The sequence below is a fragment of the Peromyscus californicus genome, unplaced genomic scaffold (genome assembly GCF_007827085.1).
Source record: "Peromyscus californicus insignis strain IS unplaced genomic scaffold, ASM782708v3 Scaffold_13__1_contigs__length_99412109, whole genome shotgun sequence".
Taxonomy (NCBI): Eukaryota; Metazoa; Chordata; class Mammalia; order Rodentia; family Cricetidae; genus Peromyscus; species Peromyscus californicus.
This window is the reverse complement of record NW_026294424.1, coordinates 60,007,919-60,032,826: the sequence shown is the minus strand read 5'-3', so window position 1 is coordinate 60,032,826 and position 24,908 is coordinate 60,007,919. Positions and strand designations below refer to the sequence as shown.

Below are 24,908 nucleotides of genomic sequence, written 5' to 3'. Positions count from 1 at the left end.
CTCTGTTTATGGTGTTATTTGATTAACAAGATTCTGATTTTTTTCTTTTGCAATGCTGGGGATGAAACCCAGGGCCTTGTGCATGCTAGGCAAGTACTCTGCCACCGAGTTACATCCCAACCAAGTTTTAAAGGTGTTTCTGTTTGTTTGTTTTGTTTTGTTTTGTTTCTTTGAGACAGGGTTTCTCTGTGTAGCCCTGGCTGTCCTGGAGCTCGAACTGTAGACCAGGCTGGTGTCAAATTCAGAGATCTGCCTGCCTCTGACACCACAAGCATATACCACCACAGTCTGGCTGAAGTTTTTATTTTACTTACTTATCTAGAGACTGGGTATCTTGTAGCCCAGGCTGGCCCTGACACCTGATCCTCCAATTACCTCAGCATCTGGTGCTGGGATTATAGGAGTATCCAATACACCACTATGCCAGGCTCAATTTTTTAATTTTGATGAAGTTTGTCTATTTCTTCTTTTGATATCTATGGTTCTGTGTCAAATCCATGAATCTTTCCTCCCATTTCCCTTTTCAGTTTGGGGGCTCAGATTTATACCTTTGGTCTCTGTTGAGTTAGTTTTGACATACAGTTTAGGGCCAGGGTTCTTTGGAAAACAAGTACTCTTTAATCCCTCCAAATCTTGGGTGAAAGGCATGTGCTGGCTAGAAGTTAGTAACTCCAATACCTTAGATGCTCACACTCAACGTTCATCTGCGTTATTTTGCTAGTACACTTCGGTCGCCTGTCCTGCAGATGGATGAGAGAAGGCTGAGGGAGGCAGCTTGCTTGTGTAACTAGTATATAGTTATTTCTGCCTAACGAAATCCCCAGCAAAATAACAGCAGAAGCTGACCGTATTTAGGCATGCTCTGCGCACACCTGTGTGTGTGTGGTAGAAGGGTGTTTTTGGCAGTGGAGGCAAAGAGAGAGGACACACTCCATGTGGTTGGGTAGAGCTGTAGGGAGATGACTGCACCATTTGCACAAAATCCAATGGTTCCTTAGGCTGCATCAGAGAAACTAAACTAGCCTTCCCACAATACCATGGGCAAACTGTGTTTCCAGAAGTTTTCCTAGTCCTGTCTCGCTGTACAGAACCCACGTATGCTTCCCATATAAAATGTGAGGTCCATCCAGCACCTTCCCTGGCAGAATCTGAGCAGGAAGAACCGTGTGGCTGTGTACACTGACCCACCTAGTATCAAAGGTCTGCAGTAAGCTGACTGTTCTCTGTCAGGCTTGAGATAACAGCAGGGCTGCACTTATGCAACCCACAGTTACAGGAGTCTCTGTCAGAACAAGATTCGGTTAGACTTTCAACATCGGAACACTTGGCATGGGGAGTCAGTGTCCAAATTCCAAATCAGTTAGTGTTAAATCTGTTAACATAGTCTTCGGGACAGAGTTTACCAGGTCCACCCCTCTCCTGGTTTTCACTGGAATTGGTTTACAAGGGAGAAACCGTTTTTGGCCATCGTGGGTTTTTATTCTCATTTTGCCATAAAATGGGGATTTGGAAAAAGAAACAGCTGAGCAAATTACATTTTCCTGATTTTGGATAACATAAGATAGCCTGTGCTTCCTGGAGATAATGTGTGAGACTAGCATAGTGCATTTCCCCGTGTCTTTTCACAGGTGACTCACTCAGAGCACCCTGTACGTCCCTGGTGAGCTTGAGCATAAATGATTAGCTCAAATCCGGGGTGCTCTTATTTATGTGTTAGGCTTTCAAATGATGGATTAGCTCCAAGTACAACACGGGAAAGTAGAGAGTACGTGCGTGAGACATGGCGTCAATCAACTGCTACACACACCTGTTTCTAGAGCTTAACATCCCTGACGAACCACTCACCTCTTACCTCTCAGTGGGGTCATGTTTTCTTTCTACTTCCACCCATATACTAAGTGTGTATTTCATGGCATTCTTTTTTTTTTTCTCATGGCATTCTTTCATACTGCTTTACTTTCTAGAACTGTTAGTATAGGCAGTTGTCAGGCAAGCAACTTTTACTGCCTGGGTAATTGTAGACTGGAAAATAGTTCTCTTTACCCCTCTCTTTCTCTTTTCCTCCTTCTGTCTCTGACTTTCACAGCCTCAGAAGTAAACAAAGCAAGTTGTTTGCTCCACAAATGCCATGCTCATTTCACCTTCGAAACTCATGTATAGGGTGCTAGGGAAGGTCCCAGGAATCCACAAGGATGACCCCACCTTAGACTACTAGCAATAGTGGAGAAGGTGCCTGAACTGGTCTACCCCAGTAATCAGATTGGTGAATACCCTAACTGTCCCTCAGAGAGCCTTCATCCAGTAACTGATGGAAGCAGATGCAGAGATCCACGGCCGGGGCACCAGGCCGAGCTCTGGAGGTCCAGTTGAAGCGAGAGAAGAGGGATTCTATGAGCAAGGGACATCAAGACCATGATGGGAAAACCTTAAAAAAACAATTTAAAAAAACCCACCCTCATTTATAGATAAATGAGCTTTCAGTTTTTCATAGTCAAGCTTTCCTCCCTTTGCTGATCGTGAGCCATGTATGGCCCACACCTGAGGAAATTATTTCTACAAGCACTAAAAGTGAGTAGCCTTCAGATAGCCACACAGCTCGATTCCCACTTGTTACTCTGGGTATCTTATTAGCCAGGGTGATTACAGTTGGGAGGCAGAGACAGCAGATGAGAGCCTAAGATGAGGGAGAAGCACATGAACGAGGAGAGGAAGCCAGGGTGAATGAGAAGGAAGAGATGGTGGGATGCGTGCCTTGTCCAGCCGACTTCCCTCAGCCTGGCCCCGTGTGTGCTCTCCCCTGGATGGAAAGAGGGCTGAACGAACGGTAGTAAGACTGAGGATCTTGGGTTTTGTGTGCTCGTACACAGGGGGCATTTGTGAACTTCTGCATTACACGGTTAGTATCAGATTACCCTGGGAGCTCCTGTCAGCAAGATCCCCCACTCCGTGGTAGAGAACGCCTCAGGCAGGAGCAATATTCCAAGCAAAGGGTGCTCTGCCTCCATTCCGGGACATCCCTGTCTTTTCCATTGTCTTTCACTAGAACATTTATTTCCCCTGTTTTCTTTTTACAGAGACTCTAGCTGTACTGTCCTATAATACAGTGATAGTATTTGAAAATAATATTTTTACATTTGTTTTATATGTATGAGTGTTTTATATGTATATATATATGCATCGTGTGTGTCTGGTGCCCATGGGAGGTCATGAGGATGTTGAGTCTCCTGGGACTGGAGTAATGGATGACTTTGAACCACCATGTGGGTGCTGGGAACCAAACCCGGGTCCTCTGTAAGAGCAGCCAGTACTCTTATTCTCTGTGCCATCTCCCTAGCCCCCTCAAAAAATGTTTTTAATGCTTTAAATGTACTTACTTTATTATTTTTGTATGTGGGAGCATTTTACCTGAATGTATTTATGTACACCGCATGCGTGCCTAATGCCCATGGAGGTCAGAAGAGGGCATTGGATCCTCTGGAACTGGAGTTACAGAGTTGTGAGCTGACATGTGGGAGCTGGGGATTGAACCTGGGTCCTCTCTATAAGAGCAACAAGTGCCCTTAACTGCTGAGCCACCTCTCCAGCTCAAGGAAATAATTAACTTCAAAAATACCTCACACTCAGTTTAAACACATTTTTTTTGAGAATTTCACATATCGCTGCTATATTTACATTATTTCCACCCATCCCTCCTCGCCTCAGACTCCTTCCGGGACTCCTCCTACTTCCTCTCAAATTTAGGACCTCCTCTTCTTTATTGTTATTACACATAGATGAGACCTACCTCGTCCGTGCCGTGTTGCTCAAGGTACATGTGTTTAGCTCTGACCGTTTGGGATTGGATAAGCTGTTGGAGTTATTTTGGAAACAGTTGATTGTTTCTATAGGCCATTGATAGCCGATAGCTCTTCTTCGGGGACAGAGCCTTGTGAAACGTCCCTCGCCCACACTGGCATGTCAACTGGTGTTTTCATTGTGTGGGTTTTGTTTAGGCAGCCATGTTGTTGCAGCTTCCCTGGTACATCGAGAAGGCGCCGCCATCTAGCAGCAAACTTCAGGGTCCTCTGGCTCTCCTTGTTTTTTCTCTCCTTCTTGCAGTTTCTTTGAGCCTTGCCTGCAAGGATTATGTTGTAGGTGTAACCCCTGTAACTAGTCTGTGTATTTTGGCTAGTGATAGATCTCTGTATTAGTCTCCATCTGCTGCTTAAAAAAAAAAAGGCTTCATGTATACAAAAAATTATCCCTGGCTTATCCCCCCTTTTTATGGAGAGTTCCTGGGGAAATTCTCTTTCCTTAAAGTCATCCAATTGCTAGGGCATCCCCATTAAACAGGATCTGTGTCAGCCCTGCTTCAATGGGAGCAGATCTCATTTCATAGTTAGAACTGAAATGACTGGTGTTAACCAAACAGCACCAGGACACACCTAAAACTGGAGCTAATGTTTGACGGTGTCGATCTACTCCAGAGCCTTCAGTCAGGACAGGCAGCTGGCCACGTTTCTTCCAAAGAGACCTGTGAGATGCTTACAAACTGCAATTTCACATACCCCACACGAGGTCAAGGCCGTTCTAGGACATGCTCCGAGGAGCATGTGCTCGTAGACCACAGGACTGTAACGGCAGTCCATGTTTTTACTGTGTAACTACCAGTAATGTAGTTCAGGGTGGGAAGACAGAATGCCGTTGACACACCATCACAGTGACTACCTGTTCATATTTGGGGAAGTTCTCTTCCTGCATCTCTTGAAAGATTAATTTAAAAAAACTTAAAAATATTCTTTTTTTTTCTTTTGTGTGTGTTCTTCCTTTAAATATGTTTTACATACCAGTTTTAAAATTTTTAAAAAGACATCTGAGTCAATTGCTTTTGGACTGTCTGGTTTTATTTTAAATATAAAACGACATTACAGCCCAAAATTAGACATCTTTATTAAATCATAGTCCCCAATTTAGTTGTGTGGCTCAGTGGTAGGATGCTTGCCTGTCATGTTTCAGAGCCTGGGTTCTACCCACAACACCAGGCAAAAACACTTTTTTTTCCCCCAAATTAACTGTGATCCGTTCCTGAGCTTATTTGACTGTCTCAGCCTCCATTTTCCATCCTTCAAAAAGGGAGCAATAATAGCTCCTGCTTGTCAGGCTTGGTTTGGGTGTAGGCACTTGGTGCATAGTGTCCCCTTCCTCACACTTGGAGATATTGATCACTGTTGGCACTGCTCATTTTGAAGGTTAGAGTCATGAGGCACTGAGACTCTGGGTAAGTTAATGACATCACACAGCAATATTGTTAGAGGAGAAAAAAACATCTCAAACTCACAGAATCGGGGTTTCTAGCCTTTGGTAGACTCTTGCAGGACCAGGCAGTCAATCATTTGGCTTTGCAAGCCTTACCGTCTCTGCTACCATGATTTATCCCTACCTTTGTTACGTAAATGCAGCCACAGACAGCGCTAATGCCATTGTTCACGGCCACGTTGCAGTAAAACTGTAAAAATGGCCAGACTGGCAAATTTGGCATCCTGGCCCTGGTTTGCTGACTTCTTTTCTAGAGCACACGCTTTAAACTTCGACTCACGGAAATGTCATCAGAACTAAGGGGACTTCCATTCGATGTCTTATACTCATGGATTCAAGAGCTACAAGTTCACCAACTAGAGTGCTTGGTCGGGCGGCTGTTGAGATAACTCTCCAAGAGATTATTTCCAGTCCATCTCCTTTCTGGCAAGGAGGATGACCTACCTGTTCTCTTATTGTTGCCCTGTTTTCCACACTCTACAGCCAGTTTTCCAGAAATGCTAGACAGGTCCCCTGAGGTTTCTCACGGGGCTAACTGATTTGCTCAGCAAATGGAGTTTGCTTTTCATGGTTTTAACGAATTCTATAAAGTCCTTACAAATACATCAATGGTGATATAGTATGTGATAACATAGTTAGTAAAGGATACACGGATAAGAAGGAAGGCATCTGTATCTGTAATCAGCCAGAGGTTGTAGCTTGAGTTTTTCTGCCTGGCCCACAGTCAGGACAAATCTCTCTCACCTGCCAGTCCCACAGCCACTCAGACCCAACCAAGTAAACACAGAGACTTATATTGGTTACAAACTGTATGGCCGTGGCAGGCTTCTTGCTAACTGTTCTTACAGCTTAAATTAATCCATTTCCATTAATCTATACCTTGCCACATGGCTCGTGGCTAACCGGCATCTTCACCTGCTGTTTGTCATCATGGCGGCTGGCAGTGTCTCTCTGACTCAGCCTTCCACTTCCCAGCTCTATTCTCCTCCTTGTCCTGCCTATACTTCCTGCCTGACCACGGGCCAATCAGTGATTTATTTATTGACCAATCAGCAACACATTTGACATACAGAACATCTCACAGCAAGAGGTCTTTCTGAAATCATAGCAGGATCGTTTGACCTGTGGCCTACCGTTGACTATCTACATTATTAAGCCAGCCTTAGCTGCCAACACAATAGTTTTCTCAATGGATACATGTGACCCCCTAGTACTGAGTACTCATGCTCCTTGAGAACTTCCTTGTCCTGTTATTCTGTCCCCAGTACAGTGCTTTGTACAAAAACAGGTATCAATACCTGTGAGCTTGTCAAGATGGAAATGATAACCTATTCTTTTAACAGATATGCATTGTCTTTCAAGCACCAAACTTTGAGGATCAGAAACAGGTACAGACTCTGTCCTCTTGGCGTTGACGTTTAAGTGATGGAGAAAGACTGAGGAAAAATGATGATAATCATACCTTGTCTGATGATACCAAGGAGGAGGATGACAGTGAGCCACGGTCTGACGCTAACCGTGGCTGGCAAGACAGAGAGACCTTTGCATTTATCTTGTGCCATACATTCTGAGGTTCTAGATCTCCTGTCTCTTTACAAATGGTACTCACATCTCCTGGGTACTTAGCAGAGTACTCCCTAAAAGCATTGACCAAATCCTGAGCAAAACCATTGTGTAAGAAGCACTCCCCTTTTCGCTTGGGGATTCAGCCGAGGCCTTCTAGCCATGCCCAAGCTTAATGGCCTTTGGCTTCCCATTGTCTCCACATAAAATAAGGGGTGTGTTTCAGCCTGTTGCCACCCAGCTCTATTTCCTTCCCGATTGGGGTACACAATATATCACCACACTGAGCCTCTTCAGCCCTTTGCATTTCAGCCACTCGAGACAATTCCAGTCTGTTTGCTCATCTTTGGTTACGGTGTTCCCTCTGCTCTCCCTCTTTCTTGCTAGACTATGAACACAAAGACTGTGCAGTGATGACCTTCTCATGCCCAAGCACCTAGCACAGCCCAGTACACAGCATGTAGCCAACTAGTGAGAGAATGAATGTCTAAATATTGTTTCCTTGTCTGCTTCATCAAACCATTGCCACTGGAGTACAGAGGTTGACTTTAGTACCAGTGAACTGACTGTGTTCCAAGACCACATTTTCAATGGATGTTCATAGCATGCCGTAAAAAAAGTGACTCTTAATTGAGTCTTATTATGTTATAAAAGAAGCCAGTAGTGAAATTTGAGAATGACCCAAGTCTTGAAAACCAGGATGTCAGCAGTTCTCCCATGTGCTGGAAGCAGATGCTCTCAACTGAAATGAGACGCTGAGATAGCTTGGCAGGTCATTTACCTGATTTCAGATGTCTCATTTGTGGCTTGTCCGTCAGCCTGTGGTGACAGATTAGTCAGACCACAGAACGTGACAGTAATGTACGATGGTAGTTGTTGCACTTGAAACATGAAATTGATAGCATTTCGGCCACCTTATTCAATAAGTAGTGTGGTATCACAGACACTGGTCTATCCCCTTGAACCACACTGCACATGTCTCAGGCTTAGCAGCCCTGGGAATAAGAACCAGACCAAGGGTATCATGGTTGGCCTGGTAGGGTGGTACATGTCTATAATCCTAGCGACTCAAGAGGCAGGGATGTCAGTGAGTTCTAGGCCAGCATGAACTGACCACCAGGCCAGCTTAGACGGCGACCCTTTGTAGTCTCAAGGGGGACTTGGAGGTAGGTCGGTGGGGAACAGTTCAAAAGAAAGAAGAGTCGGGCGGTGGTGGCGCACGCCTTTAATCCCAGCACTCGGGAGGCAGAGCCAGGCAGATTTCTGTGAGTTCGAGGCCAGCCTGGGCTACCAAGTAAGTTCCAGGAGAGGCGCAAAGCTACACAGAGAAACCCTGTCTCGAAAAACCAAAAAAAAAAAAAAGAAAAGAAAAAAAAAAGAAAGAAGAAAATACACCAGACTTAAGTCAAGGGTAGACGTATAAAATAACAACTTCTATATTTATGTACATACAGTCTCAGAGGCTCCGAGATAGATTTCACCAGTCCTTCTCCACAAAGAAGGCTCCACAAATGCAACTCCGTACATTCCCTACCCCACAGACTTCCACTGTCTGAAGACAGTCAGGTTGTCACAACATTGTAGAGTCACATGTTTGTGCATCTAGTGGGTAGAGGGCACGGAAGTTTCCAAACTTCCTATGATGCCAAGGGCATCCCCTCACAACAGCCAAAATGTTGATAGAGCTACAGAAGGCTCAAATTCCTGCGTTAAGTGATACCTCGGGTCCCTGTGCAGCTCAGAGTCTGGGACTCTGCGAAATGAGACCATGTGTGGGGAAAAACAACAAACAAAAACAAAAAACAAAAAACAAGCCGGGCGGTGGTGGCGCACGCCTTTAATCCCAGCACTCGGGAGGCAGAGCCAGGCGGATCTCTGTGAGTTCGAGGCCAGCCTGGTCTCCAAAGCGAGTTCCAGGAAAGGCGCAAAGCTACACAGAGAAACCCTGTCTCGAAAAACCAAAAAAAAAAAAAAAACCAAAAAAAAAAAAAAACAAAAACAAAAAACAAACCCCTGCATCTCTTCCAGCTACACCATCTGATAGAAACCACGGCAGCATCTTTCTCTCTTCTGGCAGGCCAGTCAGACCTTCTATGCTTGCCAACTCTGTCCATGGCTCAGGTCTGCAGAGCTAAACTAAGGAGGGAAATCCTAAGCCCCTCCTACTGTTTGCTGGTGGCTAGAGCACCTTAGCCCAGGAGGCGCATGTGTGATACGTGTGTGTTTGTTTGTTTCCAGCATCCCCCGATGAACTTAAGAGTAAGGGTCAAGTGTGTAATGCCTATATACACGAGACCAAGAGAATAGATTCCTAGCAGATATGTGTGTGCTGTCCAACTTTGGGGGCAGAAATTCCCCATACTTTGCCCTTTCTGGCAAGTAGCTTTACCCCTCTTGGGACATACAGCTAGCTGGTGTCCCTGGGAACCCAACAGCAAAATGCCTCCTTTTCAGGACTGTGTTGATAGAAATGCCTGGGAAAGTCGAGCCTCTGGGCTTTGCTTCTGTTTATCAAACACGGCTATTCATTGAATGATGTCCTTTACCGTAACAAAATCTGTACTAGCATCAACACGGCCAAGCCCTCAGACATGAACTCTTCCTCAGTCAGGGGCAGCTAAAGGTAGAGGCCAGGATGTCATGGTCTCCTGTCTCTTCATCCTTTTCGGATTTTGCTTACAGCAAGGAGACTCAGAAAGAAGTTTTTTATGTGTGCAGAGGACAATTAGTGTAGGCAGGTGTATGTATGGGGTGCGGAATGAACCTGTCTCCCGCTTAGTGTTTGGGCCCCTAGGGAAATTCCTAGTCTGTGGCCTGGTTTTGAGTGGGACTCCTTTTCCTCCTTAAGTCTTAGGACTGGCAGACGTGCCCTGATGCCAGAGCCCCGAGCGTGGGAGTGTCCTGCCCGGTGTTTACTCGAGTGGGTGGTGGTGACTTGGCACTGAGCAAAAAGCTAAATGCCACATGGTAGAAGCCTTCTGCAGAGGGTAATCTTTCTTTCCTGGTTTCCTCCTGGCTTGTGGTGCCCTCTGTCTTCCCAGAGTATCTCTGTAAGCCGTGGGTGTCTCTGTAAAGCCACAACTTTAGTTAGTGACAAAGCTCACCCTAAAATTTTAATTCTGGCCTTAAAGTGACTCCCCCACCTTTTCTCTTGGCTCTCTTCCCCTCCCAACCCCATACCTGCCCCCCTCCACACACACACACACACACACACACACACACACACACACACACACACACGCCATCTCTGTCATCCAAACTGACTTCGAACTCTTAGTGATTCTCCTCCCTCACCTCTTGAGTGCTGGGCTTACAGGCGTGAACCACTTAATCCAGTTTAAGTGGCATTCTTTCCAACAACAATAGCAGTTGCTAACCTTTCTGGCGTGTTGAGAGTCAGGTGTCTTCAAACGTCATGGAGTCCTCCCAGGCAGCTGCTGTCTAAACCACCTTAGTGGTGAGTGTGGGAATGAAAGTCAGAACTCATGGGACAGGCCTAGAAAGAGGCGCACTCTTTGTGCGCACTTTATGTGATTCGAACTCATAGAAAGTGCATATTCATAGTTTAACCCCCCCGCCCCGACACACACACACACACACACACACACACAAATACTCCTCACAGAGCTATGAACCATAGTTAGCTGTCCATCCAAGTGATTCTAGAATAAACTCATATTTGCTTTTGATCATAAAGACTGGTTTTTGAACACTGGAAATACTTCTAAGTATATTGGCAACCTTTGCTGGACCAGTTAAAAGCTAAAATATGAATGAAAGGTACTCTGAACCAAACTAAAAATATAATTCAAGTCTTTGAGGATTTCTGCTGCGAGTTTTACCTTTTAAGTACAAATGTGACCTAGAACAAAAATTCTAACAGAATTAGCAACAGCTTAATTTGAAAGTGTATTTTCACGCAGTTGCAGATGTCAAGCTGACCAAAGGAATTCCTTCAGATACCCTGCCATGCTCACTTGATGCTGGCAGCCCCCCGTGAGAAGTAATGTGTTTTCAGCATGCACAAAGGGAGCGTGTGTTGGGAGGGTTCTGCCTTCCCAGGAACCTGGCATCCACGGGGATGCTTGGACTGTTCATATCCAGTGTGGCAAGTCTCTTCAGGTTCTTTCTGGAACAGCTTCTGCAAAGTGCTCTAGCCAAGGGTTAGGTGAGAAACAGCTTTACACTTGGATGTCTGAGCCGCATCGCCGGTGGAGTATGGCACAGCCAGCCAGCTTACCGGTGACGACGGATGGCATCTGGGAGCTTGGTAGACCAGTCTCCACCAGAACTCACAGGCTAGGCTTCTCACGTTGACTGGTTTAAAGCTGGCTCTGGGAACCTTTTGCTTGCTTTCCTGTAAACACCAGACTCTTACACAGGGCCAGGATTCCTACTCACATTCCAGTTCAGTTTTCTAATGGTGTTGTTCCTCGATCCCTCTATTTGAGGCTGTGCCCTAGGCGCCCCTCACATACAGTTTCATTGACTCCTTGCCCTATAATGACAATCATTTGGAGCATCTGTCGTGTGGGCTCTGAACCAGGCTGACACCATTTCTGACGTTCATTACCTGAGAATCTACTTAATTGCTCTGTGCCTCGGTGTCTTTGTCTGTGAGGTAGGGACCCTAATCAGATCCCCTGTAGATGTGAGGACTAGAGTGAGTCACAGACAGAGCACAGCACCCTGCCTGCTGCACAATAGGCTTTGAAGAGGAGTCTGTGAAGTCTCAGAGTTTACAGCGTCTCCCCCATGGTACACGCAGGAGGAGCCAAGTGGAACTTTGCTATCTCCGTGTATTCCGTGTGCTCTGAAACCTGACGTGCTCTGCCTGGTCCTCTGAAACATTCTTTCCTGCCATGTAAATGACCTTGAGAAAGTCCATGCTATTTGTCTAGAATATGGATTCTAGGTGTTTTTTCCCCCTCATAACCAAGAGTCAGCTTCTGGAGTCTGTCATTGTGTCCACACCTAAGCAGGGATCTGGTCATCATTCAACATTCGGTATGTGTCTGGACACTCCCCTACACAGCGTGCTGTTGTGTGTTCTTGCTTTTGCCTTTCTAAAGAGAACATTCTAAAAAGAATATTCTAGGATATTTTTGTTCTTTTGTTTGTAGGCAGGCTAGTCTAGAAGGCGTGACCCTCTCCCTCAGCCTCCTGGGTGCTGAGATTATAGTTGTAAGCTGCCATACCCAGTCCGAGGCTAATTTTTAACTTCTTCTTCTTCTTCTTCTTCTTCTTCTTCTTCTTCTTCTTCTTCTTCTTCTTCTTCTTCTTCTTTCTCTCTCTCTCTCTCTCTCTCTCTCTCTCTTTTGAGACAGGATTTCTCTGTAGTTTTGGTTAATTTCTTCACATTGCAATTAGAGGAACCAATGTATCACTCCAAATGGACACTAGGAAAACCTTTGTGATAAGGCACTCTTGGCAGGCTAACTCGCAAGCATCGAAGCACAAAGTAAACAAGATAAATAAATAGAAGGAAACCCTATCCAAAGACAGATTTTGAGTTCTTTATGACATTTATTTGTGTAGGCAGGGGAGCGGGCTGTGTGCAGAGGTTAGGGGACAGCCCACAGGGTGTGGGCTTCTACATATAGGTCCCAGGGATCAAACTCAGATCATCAGGCTTGGTGCCAAATGCCTTACCCACTGAACCATCTCACCAGTTTCTCAACGATATTAAAAAACAAACAAACTGAGTAAACATGCCTTTAAAAATTACTAGAATTCAAATAAAAATTAGTCTGAGTTTTCACCGGAATTTGAATCAGAGGTGATATCTCATTTCGAGAGCTATTGCAGTGTTCTGGACATAGGGCGAAGTTCCTTACTGAAGATGGGCACGGTGTGGTGCCTGCCTGTGGACTCTCAGCACTGACGAGGCTGAGGCAGGAGGAATATGAGTTCAAAGCCAAACTGGACGCCAGGTGGAAGTGTCTACACTAACTGCTTTTCTGTTTCTGTGATAACATTACCAAGGCAACTTGAAAAAAATATATATATATATATATATATTTTGGGCTTATAGTTCCAGAGGGCTAGAATCCATGATGGCTGGGACAGTGTGGCAGCAGGCAGCAGTCTAGGCGTCTGGAATAGCAGGCTGGGAGCTCACATCTTGAACCGTAAACACTAAGCAGCTAGGAGACAGGAAGTAAGGCAAGACCTTAAGCTCTCAAAGCCCTTCCCCGGAGGAAGCGGCATACTTCCGCCAGCAAGGCCACACCCACTAAACTGCAGCAGACAGACCTCCAGCTGGGGACTGACTATGAGGACATTTCTCATTCAAGCCACCATAGTATCGAGTCTATATTGGCTCATTGATTGTGGTAAAATTAATGCCATCATTAGGATTCCCAGTCACAGGTAAGGAAAGTGATTCACACAATAGCTAAGTGTCCTCCTAAGTCAAACAATTAGGAAGGGTTGACTAGGGCTCAACCACGCCGCCTGACTGCAGGGACCCCCTCCAACTCTGACCACCCCATTGCTCTTGTTATAGCAAATGAGCCAAAAGAGGGCTGTTTTGGCTAAGTTGCAAATACATATCTTTATTTTATGTGTCGGTATAACTGATTTGAGGTTCTTTCTTTTTTTTTCTTTTTGAGGCAAAGTCTCATTCTATATGTTGACCTCAAACCTACAATCCTCTTGCCTCTGCATTGTGAGTACTGGAATTACAGATGTGTGACATCATACTTAGCTTTCTTTTTTCTTTCTTTTTCTTTCTTTCTTTCTTTCTTTCTTTCTTTCTTTCTTTCTTTCTTTCTTTCTTTCTCTCTCTCTCTCTCTCACTCTCTCTTAAATTTGTGATACTGGGTATTGTACCTAGGGCCTCTCATGCCTGTTAGTCAAGCACTGTCCAATGGCCTGTACATCCTTAGTCACTTGAATTAATCTTGAATTTTCCCTGAATAGTCTCACGCACAATTCATAATTCAACATTCAAAAAATAAACAGTGTTCCTGGTTCTAGTTTAATGATGAAACCTTAGGCTATCATTATTAAAGTGACATTTTTACAAAGCATGAGAATGTGTTGGGATGTTTCTAAAATATGAAGCAGCGAAGAGGAAGAAGCCATGCCTCAGACAGTAGCCCACAAAATAGGGGAAAGGTGGGGAAAGTTTTATGGTGACTGTCATTAGGGGACACTTAGCTATGACCCTTGTTTCTTTTTCATTATTATTTTATTTTATGTGTCTGAGTGTTTTGCCTGCATGTATGTCTGTGTACCATGTGCATGCCTGGTGCCCACAGAGGTCAGAAGAGGGGGTTTTGGATCTAGAACTGGAGCTGTAAACAGTTGTGAACCGCCATATGGGTGCTGAGAATCAAATGTGGATCCTTTAGAAGAGCAGCCGGTGCTTTTAACTGCTGAGCCATCTCTCCAGCCATTTCTTGACTTTTCTATAGAATTCATTTGTCCAATAGCAAGATAGATTTCACTGTTTAAAAGTTCATTCAGAGCCAGCCAGTGGTGATAACACATGCCTTTAATACCAGCACATGGGAAGCAGAGGCTGGCTGACCTCTATGAGTTCTAGGCCAGCCTGGTCTACAAAGTGAGTTCCAGGATAGCCAGGGCTACATAACCTTTCCATTACACAGGCATTGTATGCAACTTTTAATGGCATCATTACACTATGCTCTCTGAATGAAAGTAGACACCATTCAGCTCACGCCACCCATGGCTACTTAATTTAAGTAAAAATTTTAATTTAGTTTCTTACCCCCATTTAAGCTCTATTAGTCACAGGTGGCTAGTGACAGCTTTCCTATCACCTCCTCCAAAATTGTATTGAGTCAGGTGTGGTTGCTCTTACCTTTATTCCCAGAACTCGGGGGGGGGGGGGGGGGCTGAGGCAGGAAGGTTGTGAGTTCAAGGCCACACTTAGCTACTTATGAAGACTTGCTCTTTAACACAGAACAAAATAAAACCAGAAGTTTGGCTTGGTTGACGGTTCACATCTGCAGTCCCAGCACTCAGAAGGCTGGGGTAGAATTGCCATGAGACCCCAACCTGCCCAGGCTACAGAATGAGTTCCAGGTCATCTAAGGCTAGCATGAGTGAGACCCTGCCTAAATAAATAAATGTTGTTTTGCACAGCACAGCTGTGAAGAAAGACTATGGAACCTGGAGCCAAACGCCTAGGTTCCTGTGTGAACTGGAGCAATTTACACAACGTTTGAGTCTCTTGGCCCACAAGCAAGCTGGGATGAATGTCAGTTACTGTGTACAAAGGCTGAGAAGATGAGCTAAGAACGCAGATAGATGACAGTTCTTTGAAACCCGTGGTGTCTTTTCCCATAGAAATATTGCTCCACAGCTTCCTGAGTTAACCTGACTCTTTATGGACTGAGTCCAAATCTGCAAATGATTCTTACCAAGATTTTGCCTGAATATTGTAAAAGCCTGACTAGTTACTAGGCCAACTCCACAGCAGCGGAACCATCCCATTTCCTGTTGAAAACTTCAGTGCACACAGCCCAGTAACCACCTTGCAGGAAAACATCATCTTGAAGTTTCCTCTAATAATCACATTGCTCTAGATCTGGAGACATAGAGCTCAGTGGCAGAATGCTTGCCTAGAACACCCAAAGCCCTAGGTTCCACCCCCAACCACTCACGCACCACAGTGGGGGACGATTATGTCATTCAGTTTCAGGATGTCATTAGTACAGTGAAAAGGTCTGCCTTTGAAAAAATAAAAAGACTGTGTACACCAAAGAAATAAATGAGATTTGCAGAATATATATAGCGAAATGAAATCAGAGTTGGCAGTGCCAGGGTGAAAGAAAAAGTCATTGCTTGCTTGCTGCAGGAACTAGGATTTCCCCCGCTAAGATCACAGCAGGTTCTCACAGCTTGACTATTTCAAGACCACCTGCATTTCCACAGCCGCCTCCTCCATCTACTATCTCAGTTCAGCACCCCATGACCTGCCTGTTCACAAGCATGCCTCCTCGAAGAGTGTGAGCAGAAACAAAAGGACCCAGTCCTTGCCTGCTTCCCGACTCACACTCCCCCTTTCTCTTTTTGCAGGTTTCTGCCAGCCGTGGATGCCTTTGACAGCATGACCGCGGAGGATTCCACCACAGCCATGAACAGCGACCCAACAGTGGGATCTTCCTCCAAGGTGCCAGAGGGCGTGGCGGGCGCGCCCAATGAGGCTGCCCTGTTGGCACTGATGGAGCGCACCGGCTACAGCATGGTCCAGGAGAACGGGCAGCGCAAGTATGGGGGACCCCCACCGGGCTGGGAGGGCCCGCATCCCCAGCGAGGCTGCGAGGTCTTCGTGGGCAAGATCCCGCGGGATGTGTATGAAGATGAGCTGGTGCCTGTGTTTGAGACGGTGGGTCGCATCTACGAGCTGCGACTCATGATGGATTTCGACGGCAAGAACCGCGGCTATGCCTTCGTCATGTACTGCCACAAGAATGAAGCCAAGCGAGCTGTTCGTGAGCTCAACAACTATGAGATCCGCCCGGGCCGCCTGCTGGGCGTCTGCTGCAGCGTGGACAACTGCCGCCTCTTCATCGGTGGCATCCCCAAGATGAAGAAGCGAGGGGAGATCCTGGAGGAGATCGCCAAGGTCACCGAGGGCGTGCTCAACGTGATCGTGTACGCCAGCGCGGCAGACAAGATGAAAAACCGAGGCTTCGCCTTCGTGGAGTATGAGAGCCATCGCGCCGCCGCCATGGCGCGCCGCAAGCTCATGCCGGGCCGCATCCAACTGTGGGGCCACCAGATCGCCGTGGATTGGGCCGAGCCGGAGATCGACGTGGACGAGGACGTGATGCAGACGGTGAAGATCCTCTACGTGCGCAACCTCATGATCGAGACCACTGAGGAGACCATCAAGAGGAGCTTCGGCCAGTTCAACCCAGGCTGCGTGGAGCGGGTCAAGAAGATCCGCGATTACGCCTTCGTGCACTTCACTAGCCGCGAGGACGCCGTGCACGCCATGAACAACCTCAATGGCACAGAGCTGGAGGGCTCCTGCTTGGAGGTCACGCTGGCCAAGCCTGTGGACAAGGAGCAGTACTCCCGCTACCAGAAGGCAGCCAAGGGCGGCGGAGGCTCAGCGGAGGCGGTAGCCCAGCAGCCCAGCTACGTGTACTCCTGCGACCCCTACACGTTGGCCTACTACGGCTACCCTTACAACGCGCTCATCGGGCCCAACAGGGACTACTTCGTAAAAAGTTAGTGGAGACTCTTCTCTTGAGGGCCCCCTGGGTGTCCCGCCCCCATAGGCAGGGGTGTCAGACTGAGCGTGGCTGCAGTTTACTAGGTCCTCCCCACTGAGGTTGAGGTTCTAAGTGCTGACTCACAGTCGCTATTGTAGTATGGAGAGAAACATCCCTCTGGGCGATCAGTCAAATCATTGGGACACTTTGTCCCTTGTTAATGGCCTAACCCATGTGGAGCAGCTCTGCCTATCCCTTGGAGCTTAAGTTAAATTCTGCTTCTGAGCCCCGGCATGGAGGTGACAGGATGAGGGAAGAGGATTCCCCGTCTGAGGGCAGCCTGGGTTACTGCTTCCGAAGCTGTATCTTAAGGTGTTGGTTTGGCGAAGTCGTGGTTCCTTAAGATCACTGAGGACAGAGGACCAAGCATGACGCACTAGAAAACATAGCCTAGGTTCAAGGGCCCCGCTGTCTGTCCACAGGCCTTTTCTCTTCAGCCCGAAACAGGGAAGGAGGTAGGCATATCCCTTTCCAGATCTAACTTTTTTACGCTCTATCGCTGAAGTTGCCATTACAACCCTGGGAACTCACCTTGCCCTAAGCAGGCAGATTAGAACGATGGCGTATACCAAAATGGAATGCCTGAAGCATCTTATTAGCCCAGTCAGGCCGGAGCTGTGGCCACCTGCCACTTAGACAGAGGGCAGACCACCACAGGCCCCCCGATCTGTCCCTGTTGCTGGCTCATGCTTTTTTTGTGTTGTATTATAAGCAGGCAGCATAAGAGGCCGAGGGCGAGGTGCAGCTGGAAACAGAGCCCCGGGGCCCAGGGGTTCCTACCTCGGAGGATACTCTGCTGGCCGTGGTATATATAGCCGATATCACGAAGGCAAAGGCAAACAGCAAGAAAAAGGATATGAGCTTGTGCCAAATTTGGAAATCTCTACTGTCAACCCAGTTGCCATTAAACCTGGCACAGGTCAGTATAAACCAAGGCAAACGCATCCTTTGGCCCTGAACCCCAACCCTCTCTTTCAAGTGAGTCCAGTCTTCCTGGCTCTTAAACCCATCATCTGCACATGGATTCTTTTCCCCTTCTGCAAAAAAGAAGGTCTATGTATCATGCCTCCCGCCCCCACCCCCCACGCCCTGACCTTCTATAATTTAGGGGAATGGTCTAGTTTGGGCCTCATTCACATTAAGTTGTCAGGGACAGAAACACCTGTCTGTGGCTGTTTCTCTGTCTGTGACCAAGTAGGGCAGAGTCAAGAGAGGTGAGGAAAGGTGGAAGGGAGTGAAGCTCCCCGCTTCTTCTGTCACCTAGAGCCTGTCTTTTCCTTGTGAATGTGTGTAAACACTCCATCACTGAGCTGTGTCCCATCAGTACTTCAGCCACCAGGAAGCGGAGGGCAGGGTCTCAGCAGTTCTCAGAGAAAGTAGAAACTTCTTTTCCAGAGCAAATGATCGCAGTTTTCCTGCCATGGTCGGACAGACGCCAGCACTTACAGACGAGGCAGAGATGAAGGGTTTTACAGCTGGATCCATAGATTTAAAGTGGAGCTGCTCAATCCAGTGAGCCAAGGGCCTGGACCTTTGCTTTGACCACCAGGCACCACAAACTTATTGACCAATGTTGTTGGCCCCTGGGTCACCCACTGGGAGGAAAGATAAGCTTCAACTGTGTTTAGTGAGTTTGGGAGACCCATTGTATGCAGAATCTCCATACGCTAACCTCTGAACCTGTGGAGAGCTCCTTCCGTGGATAACCAGAATGAATTTCTCCCTGGCCTCTTGGCCTCACTGAGGGTAGGAGGGAGAGCTTTCGGAGGTCACCTGCTGCTTTGCTGGTTGCACACTTCTTTCCTCAGGTTAGAGGCAAGCAATTGGTATGTTTAGAACATAGGTTTGAAGTGTTGAAGGAATTCAGTGGTAACTGGGGAAACAGCCCTTCCGTCTTTGCAGTACAGTGGCTTCCAGCCTTGCCTTAGAAGTGCCCTTGGCACTGAGCAGTCTTTAGCCATGTGAGGTCCTGTGTCCTGGCGTAGAGAGTTCTGTGGGACGGTAGCCAGAACAATGCAGGTATTCTGTACAGCCCCCACGTGACGTCAACTAGTAGCGCTATCTGGACCGCATCCCTTTCATATCGTGTGAAGTTACATTTTTGTCCTTCTGAGAGACACCAGGGCCGTGCTAACGTGTTTGGGCACAGGACTGGTGGAGATTTGGTTGGGAAGGCAGGTAAAGATATTTGGTTAAGATTTTAGATGTTTTTTTTAATTGAATGGCCAAGCCATTGTTTATCTTCTGGCCATTTTGTCTCTTTACCTTTGACCATATCCATCTTTGTAGAATAAACGTGCTTCCAGCTGGAGAGGAAACAGAAATGAAAGGACTCCTTCTGTGTACATTCCGTGTTCCTGCTTACTCTTTCAGCACACACAGCATGCACGTACACAAGCTTCCCCCGAATCGGGGCTAGCATCTCCTCCTTTTGATCTCTTGATGTTGCACACTGACACTCAGTAACTCTATCTGTTTGAATCTCTGCTTGAAGCCGTTCCTTTGGACTCTGCTCCCAGAGATTATTTGAGTTGGCAGGTTGGAGTGAAAAGCCAATTACCCGCCGCTTCACCACTATCCATGGATATTAGCGCACATTGGGGTTTTTTCCATTTCCTACTCCACACACCCTCCCCCCCAGTTAGATCCATAATACTAACGTGAAACAGAAGTTAGGGGGGATGTACTCACGTCTCCAAGCTGTCAGAATGATCTATTCCCTCAGCCTGCTTCTTAAAACATTGTGAAAGTGCAAAGGGCTTTGGAGGTGAGGAACGTGAGCGAGAATCAGCAGACCTCACACTCACTCACACTTGTTAGGAAATGTCAGTGCAGAGGCCTCTCACTCTGAATGCTCCTTGCACGGTGATCTGTGGAGAAACTCCTCCATCCCGACGTGGTGCCAAGGCAAGCAGAGCAGGGTGGATGTGCAGAGGTGCAGGACTGTGAACCGGGATCTTAAAAGAAATACCAGCCAGTGAAGGATCCTCCTCGGTGACACTCGGTGGCGTTGAGTGACAAACCTGTCTTCTGCCTGCCTCTCTTGCAGTGGCCATCCCCGCCATCGGTGCCCAGTACTCCATGTTCCAGGCAGCCCCAGCCCCGAAGATCATCGAAGATGGCAAGATCCACACAATGGAACACATGATCAGCCCCATTGCCGTGCAACCTGACCCCGCCACTGCCGCCGCCGCCGCTGCCGCTGCTGCAGCCGCCGCCCATGCTGCTGTCATTCCTGCGGTGTCCACACCGCCACCTTTCCAGGTAGAGTTCTTGCCGTGGCCACTGTCTTTATATATCGAGCCTTTCTCGGTCATAGACTCATTAGTATTCAGCACTGAGAATATACTCTGTGTAATGATATTTTGAAAATAGTTAATGTGAAATAACAGGAAAAAAATGTTTAGCTCTAGGAAAATTTTTGTTTGTTTGTTTTATGTGTGTGTGTGTGTGTGTGTGTGTGTGTGTGTGTGTGTGTGTGTGTGAATGAGACCAGTATGGCTCAGCAGCTGGAAGTGCTGGCTTCCAAACCTGATGGCCTGAATTCAACCCCCAGAGCCCATGTGGTGGAAGAGAGAGACAGCTCTGAGCCCCCTCTACCTGTGCCCTGTGATGCACAACCTACCCCCCGCCATGCACATACACATAGGCACAACATATGTCTATATGGACATGTAATTCATGAGATTTTTTTTTTCCAAGATAGAGTTTTTCTGTGTATAGCCCTAGATGTCCTAGAACTTGCTCTGTAGACCAGGCTGGCCTTGAACTCACAGAGGTTTAACTGCCTCTGTCTCCCAAGTGCTGGGACTAAAGGCGCGTGCACCACCACAGCCCCAGCAATTCATGAGATTTTTAAAAAACGGAGTAGAGCCCTGGGTTTGGTCCTCAGCTCGGGGGGAGGGGGGGATGGGGGGGATGGGGGGGATGGGGGGGATGGGGGGACGACACAACAACAACAAAAAAACCCGGAGTAGATACAGAAAATCCTCCTCTCCTCCAGAATGTCTCACCCTGTGGTTGCCCTCTCTTTCCAAACTCGTCTTGTCTTCTTGCCCTTTGACCCCAGTTAGCTCATGGTCGCTGGCTCTCCTTCCCCTCATCGCTTCTGTCTCCCCTCTGCCTATCCAAATACCCTCTCCTGTGCCTCTCATCAGTTCAATATTCTGTGGCATAGGACTGCCAGTTTGTTCTTTCTTGGAAAGCTGCCCTCCAGGCCTAAGTGTCTTCGCTGTGCAGTACATGGGAAAGGCATTTTTGCTGAGCAGGAAAAGAAAAGTCTGAAAACTATTTCTCTCTGAATAAGTGAACCGTAAGTGGGAATGCCCCAGGTCTCTCAACTCTTTTTTTTTGGTTTTTCGAGACAGGGTTTCTCTATGTAGCTTTGCGCCTTTCCTGGAACTCACTTGGTAGCCCAGGCTGGCCTCGAACTCACAGAGATCCGCCGGCCTCTGCCTCCCGAGTGCTGGGATTAAAGGCGTGCGCCACCACCACCCGGCCTCTCAACTCTTTGAGTGAGAAGCATTCATGATGTGATCTTTGAACAGCAGAAATTCCTGTCTGTCCTAGAGTCCCAGAGATCACCTGTCATTTAAGTGGGACTGGGGTTCTAGGATCCATGTTTTTGTACAACTATCTTGATGATTTTTTGAATGGCCGGGCATCTGAATCACCTGCCCTTTCCTACTCTGATCTAAGTCTTGACTGCTTGGTTCAGAAAGGGTTAAACCAGTTGGAATTATTCACGCATGGGCATGTTACTAAGTAATTTGTTTCGAACTTAGGGCCTTTTTGTTTGTTTTTGAGATGGGGTCGAAAGATGTAGCCCCGACACACCCCACAACTCAAGACCTCTTAAAAATAATTTTTAAAAATGTCTCACAGTGTATAAACTTTAAGTGTAGAGGGTTGGAGAGACGGCTCAGCAGTTGGGAGTATGTACTGCTCTTTCAGAGGATATGAAACAGTATTACTATGTAGCCTTAGCTGGCCTCCACACACACTATATAGACCAGGCTTGCCTGGAATTCGCAGGAATCTGCCCGCCTCTGCCTCCCGAGTTCGAATTAAAGGTGTGCACCACCACACCAGGCCTTGACTAAGGGTGTTGATGACTTAATAAAGTCGTTCAGACAAGCCAGTAAGATCAGTGCCTGGAAGACCAGAGTCTCTTGGTTAGGCTTGTGATCATTACTGCGGCTATTTTTATTACAGTTAGAAAAAAGATTCTTAAATTAGAAGTTCTTTTGAACATAATTTTGTGAGTCTGATTTCTAGATATTGTGGTAGAGATAACTAGCTCCTTTATAAGAATCTAGGAATTCCAGTATTGGGGAGGTGGAGACCGGGAGATCAGGACTTGAGAATCATCATTGAGATACAGTTCATTGGAGGCCAGAATGCTCTACGTGAAACCCTGTCTCAAAACAATGGGGGGGGGGGGGGGGGGGGAGGATCTAGGAAGCAGCTGTGCCTGGTGGCACAGGCTGTAATCCTTGTCACTTGGGAGGCCAAAGCAGGAAGAATGAAAGTCCCAGGCTTGCCTGGGCTACAGAGCAAGTTCAAAGCTAGTCTTAGATCCTATCCCGGAATAAAAGGCTAAATGATAATAATAATAAAGCAGGAGAGAGCTGTATTGTTCATTTGCTTAGTATGGATGAGGTATCCCAGGTTCATTCCACAACACTGAAAAGGAAAACCTAGGAGGAGCTTGCTTTTTAAATGGAATTTTCCGTTTCTTGTATCCTAGATTACAAATTCTGATGGTGGTAGGGTAAGGCTAAGAGAAGAAACCAGCACTGAGTTCAGGTCATTCTGTGGAACATAAGGGACACCAAGTACTTTATTCACTGTGTGGTGTTTTATTTTTACCCTAAATCCATGGCACAGCCTTAGGTAAATGTTGACCCTCACAGTCTTGCTCCTCGCCATTAGTTATGGAAACTTGGTGTATTGCACTTTTAAACAGAAGGAGGACATCCCAGGAAGGGTTAGAATTAGTGTTCTTAGGGTAGATTCCCAGCACCCCCCTCCCCCCATTACCTCTCCTTGTGAACTGTCCGAATGCAATGGCCAATAGAAGATCCCAGCGGGTTACAGCTCCCGCGCAGCCTATAGCCTCCCCCTTTGGCACAGGTCTGAAGGCTGAATCTGAACACATCAAGTCCCTCGAAGATGACATTTTGCTCTGTCTAATCTCCTGCTTCAGCAAATGTCACTCTCCTTTCTGCCTCCCTACCTAGACCTCTTCTATCTGCCCCCCCATCTTTTCTCCCTCTCCTGGGGGTGCTCATCTTCCCCCCTCCCCCCTGGGGTGCTCATCTCCCCCTCCCCAGGGGGGTGGTCATCCTTCTCCTGTTCATCTTCTCTCTCTCCCCGCTGGGTGCTCATTGTTCGAGGAGATGATGAACCTGCCCATGCGCGCTCAGGAAGGATTTTTTTTTTCTCTCTCTCTCTCAGGGCCGTCCAATAACTCCTGTGTACACCGTGGCACCAAATGTTCAGAGAATTCCCACCGCCGGCATCTACGGGGCCAGCTACGTCCCCTTCGCTGCTCCGGCCACTGCCACGATCGCCACACTACAGAAGAACGCTGCGGCTGCCGTGTACGGGGGCTACGCCGGCTACATACCTCAGGCCTTCCCCGCTGCTCTCCAGGTGCCCATCCACGACGTCTACCAGACTTACTGAGACCCGGGACCAGAGCCAAGGCAAGCCACCAAACACCACTGAAGGAACACTTTATTATTTATGAAGAAGAACGTGTTGGATTGGCACACGTGCGAAACCTGCAAGTGAAGAATGTTGTCGAATATCACACTGAAATATTTTATATCCATGAAGTTTTCACTCTTTTTTTTTTTTAAAAAAAAAAAAAAAGACTTTTCAACTTAGCAGGCCCGCGTTCATACATTTCTAAGAGACTTGCAACGCCTCACGCCTTAATACCATCTTTTAAAATTTGTACTCTCAACTGCGTTTGTACAGAGGTTTGGTTTTGTTTTTTTAAGGATATATTTTCAGTATGAAGGTTATTTTCTTAACTTCTGCACTCCAGAGATTTCTATTTTGTAGAACCTTTCAAAAATATATCAGCTATATATATATATTAAAAAAAAAAAGCACATCCGAGCATCTAGGGAACTATTTTAAAAACTATATTCAATATTTAAAGATACAAACTGTAGTGCTTTGAAATGCTACGTAAAACCTTATTTTCAAAGGTGATGCTGGAAAGTGCAATTTCAAAATGAGTAAAAAAATCTCTGCTGTATTTCCACTGGCATTAAGGGTTGACGATATTGCCATGTATTCTCATCATGCTTTCTGGTTTGGGGGTTGTTTTGTTTCATTTTATTTTGTTAACAATCTGTCTTTAAGTCAACGTGGAAAAGACTCGTCACAGCCAGAGTCCCAACACTGGAGCGCTCTCACCTGTCCCCATTACCCTGTGACTTTGTTAACTATTTCACCTGTCCCCTCCCTCCTCCCCTCTCCCCGTCCTGTTCCCCCTCCCCCTTCCCCTTCCCCCCTTTCCTATCTCCAGTGCAACTTTGAAGTTTGGCATCTCTAAGAAAATCGGATAATTCTGATAAAGAAGCCAACTGATGCCTTTTATACTTCTTCCTGGGATTTTGTTGGGGTCTTTTGTTTTTTAGTTCGTTTGGGGAGGAGATATTACCTTCTATATGTGTTTTCAGTAGCAGAATACATGTAAGGACAAGATTTTACCATGTTTTCGTAAGGCATCTTTGCATAGCTATTTAACTGTTCAGTATGAAACTTTAACTTTCT

At 46.7% G+C, this 24,908-nt stretch overlaps 1 protein-coding gene across 1 annotated transcript in view; it reads left to right on the top strand.

Annotated features, from left to right (window-relative positions):
* Rbm47 (RNA binding motif protein 47) overlaps nt 1–24,548 on the top strand; it is a 75,762-nt gene extending 51,214 nt beyond the window's left edge. Inside the window, exons 3-6 of the mRNA XM_052735904.1 lie at nt 15,910–17,069; nt 17,827–18,033; nt 20,164–20,378; nt 23,574–24,548. Of these exons, the coding sequence (XP_052591864.1) occupies nt 15,941–17,069; nt 17,827–18,033; nt 20,164–20,378; nt 23,574–23,804 (1,782 nt within the window). The 5' untranslated portion in view covers nt 15,910–15,940 and the 3' untranslated portion in view covers nt 23,805–24,548. The remainder of the gene's footprint in view (nt 1–15,909; nt 17,070–17,826; nt 18,034–20,163; nt 20,379–23,573) is intronic.
* The last annotated feature ends 360 nt before the right edge of the window (nt 24,549–24,908 follow it).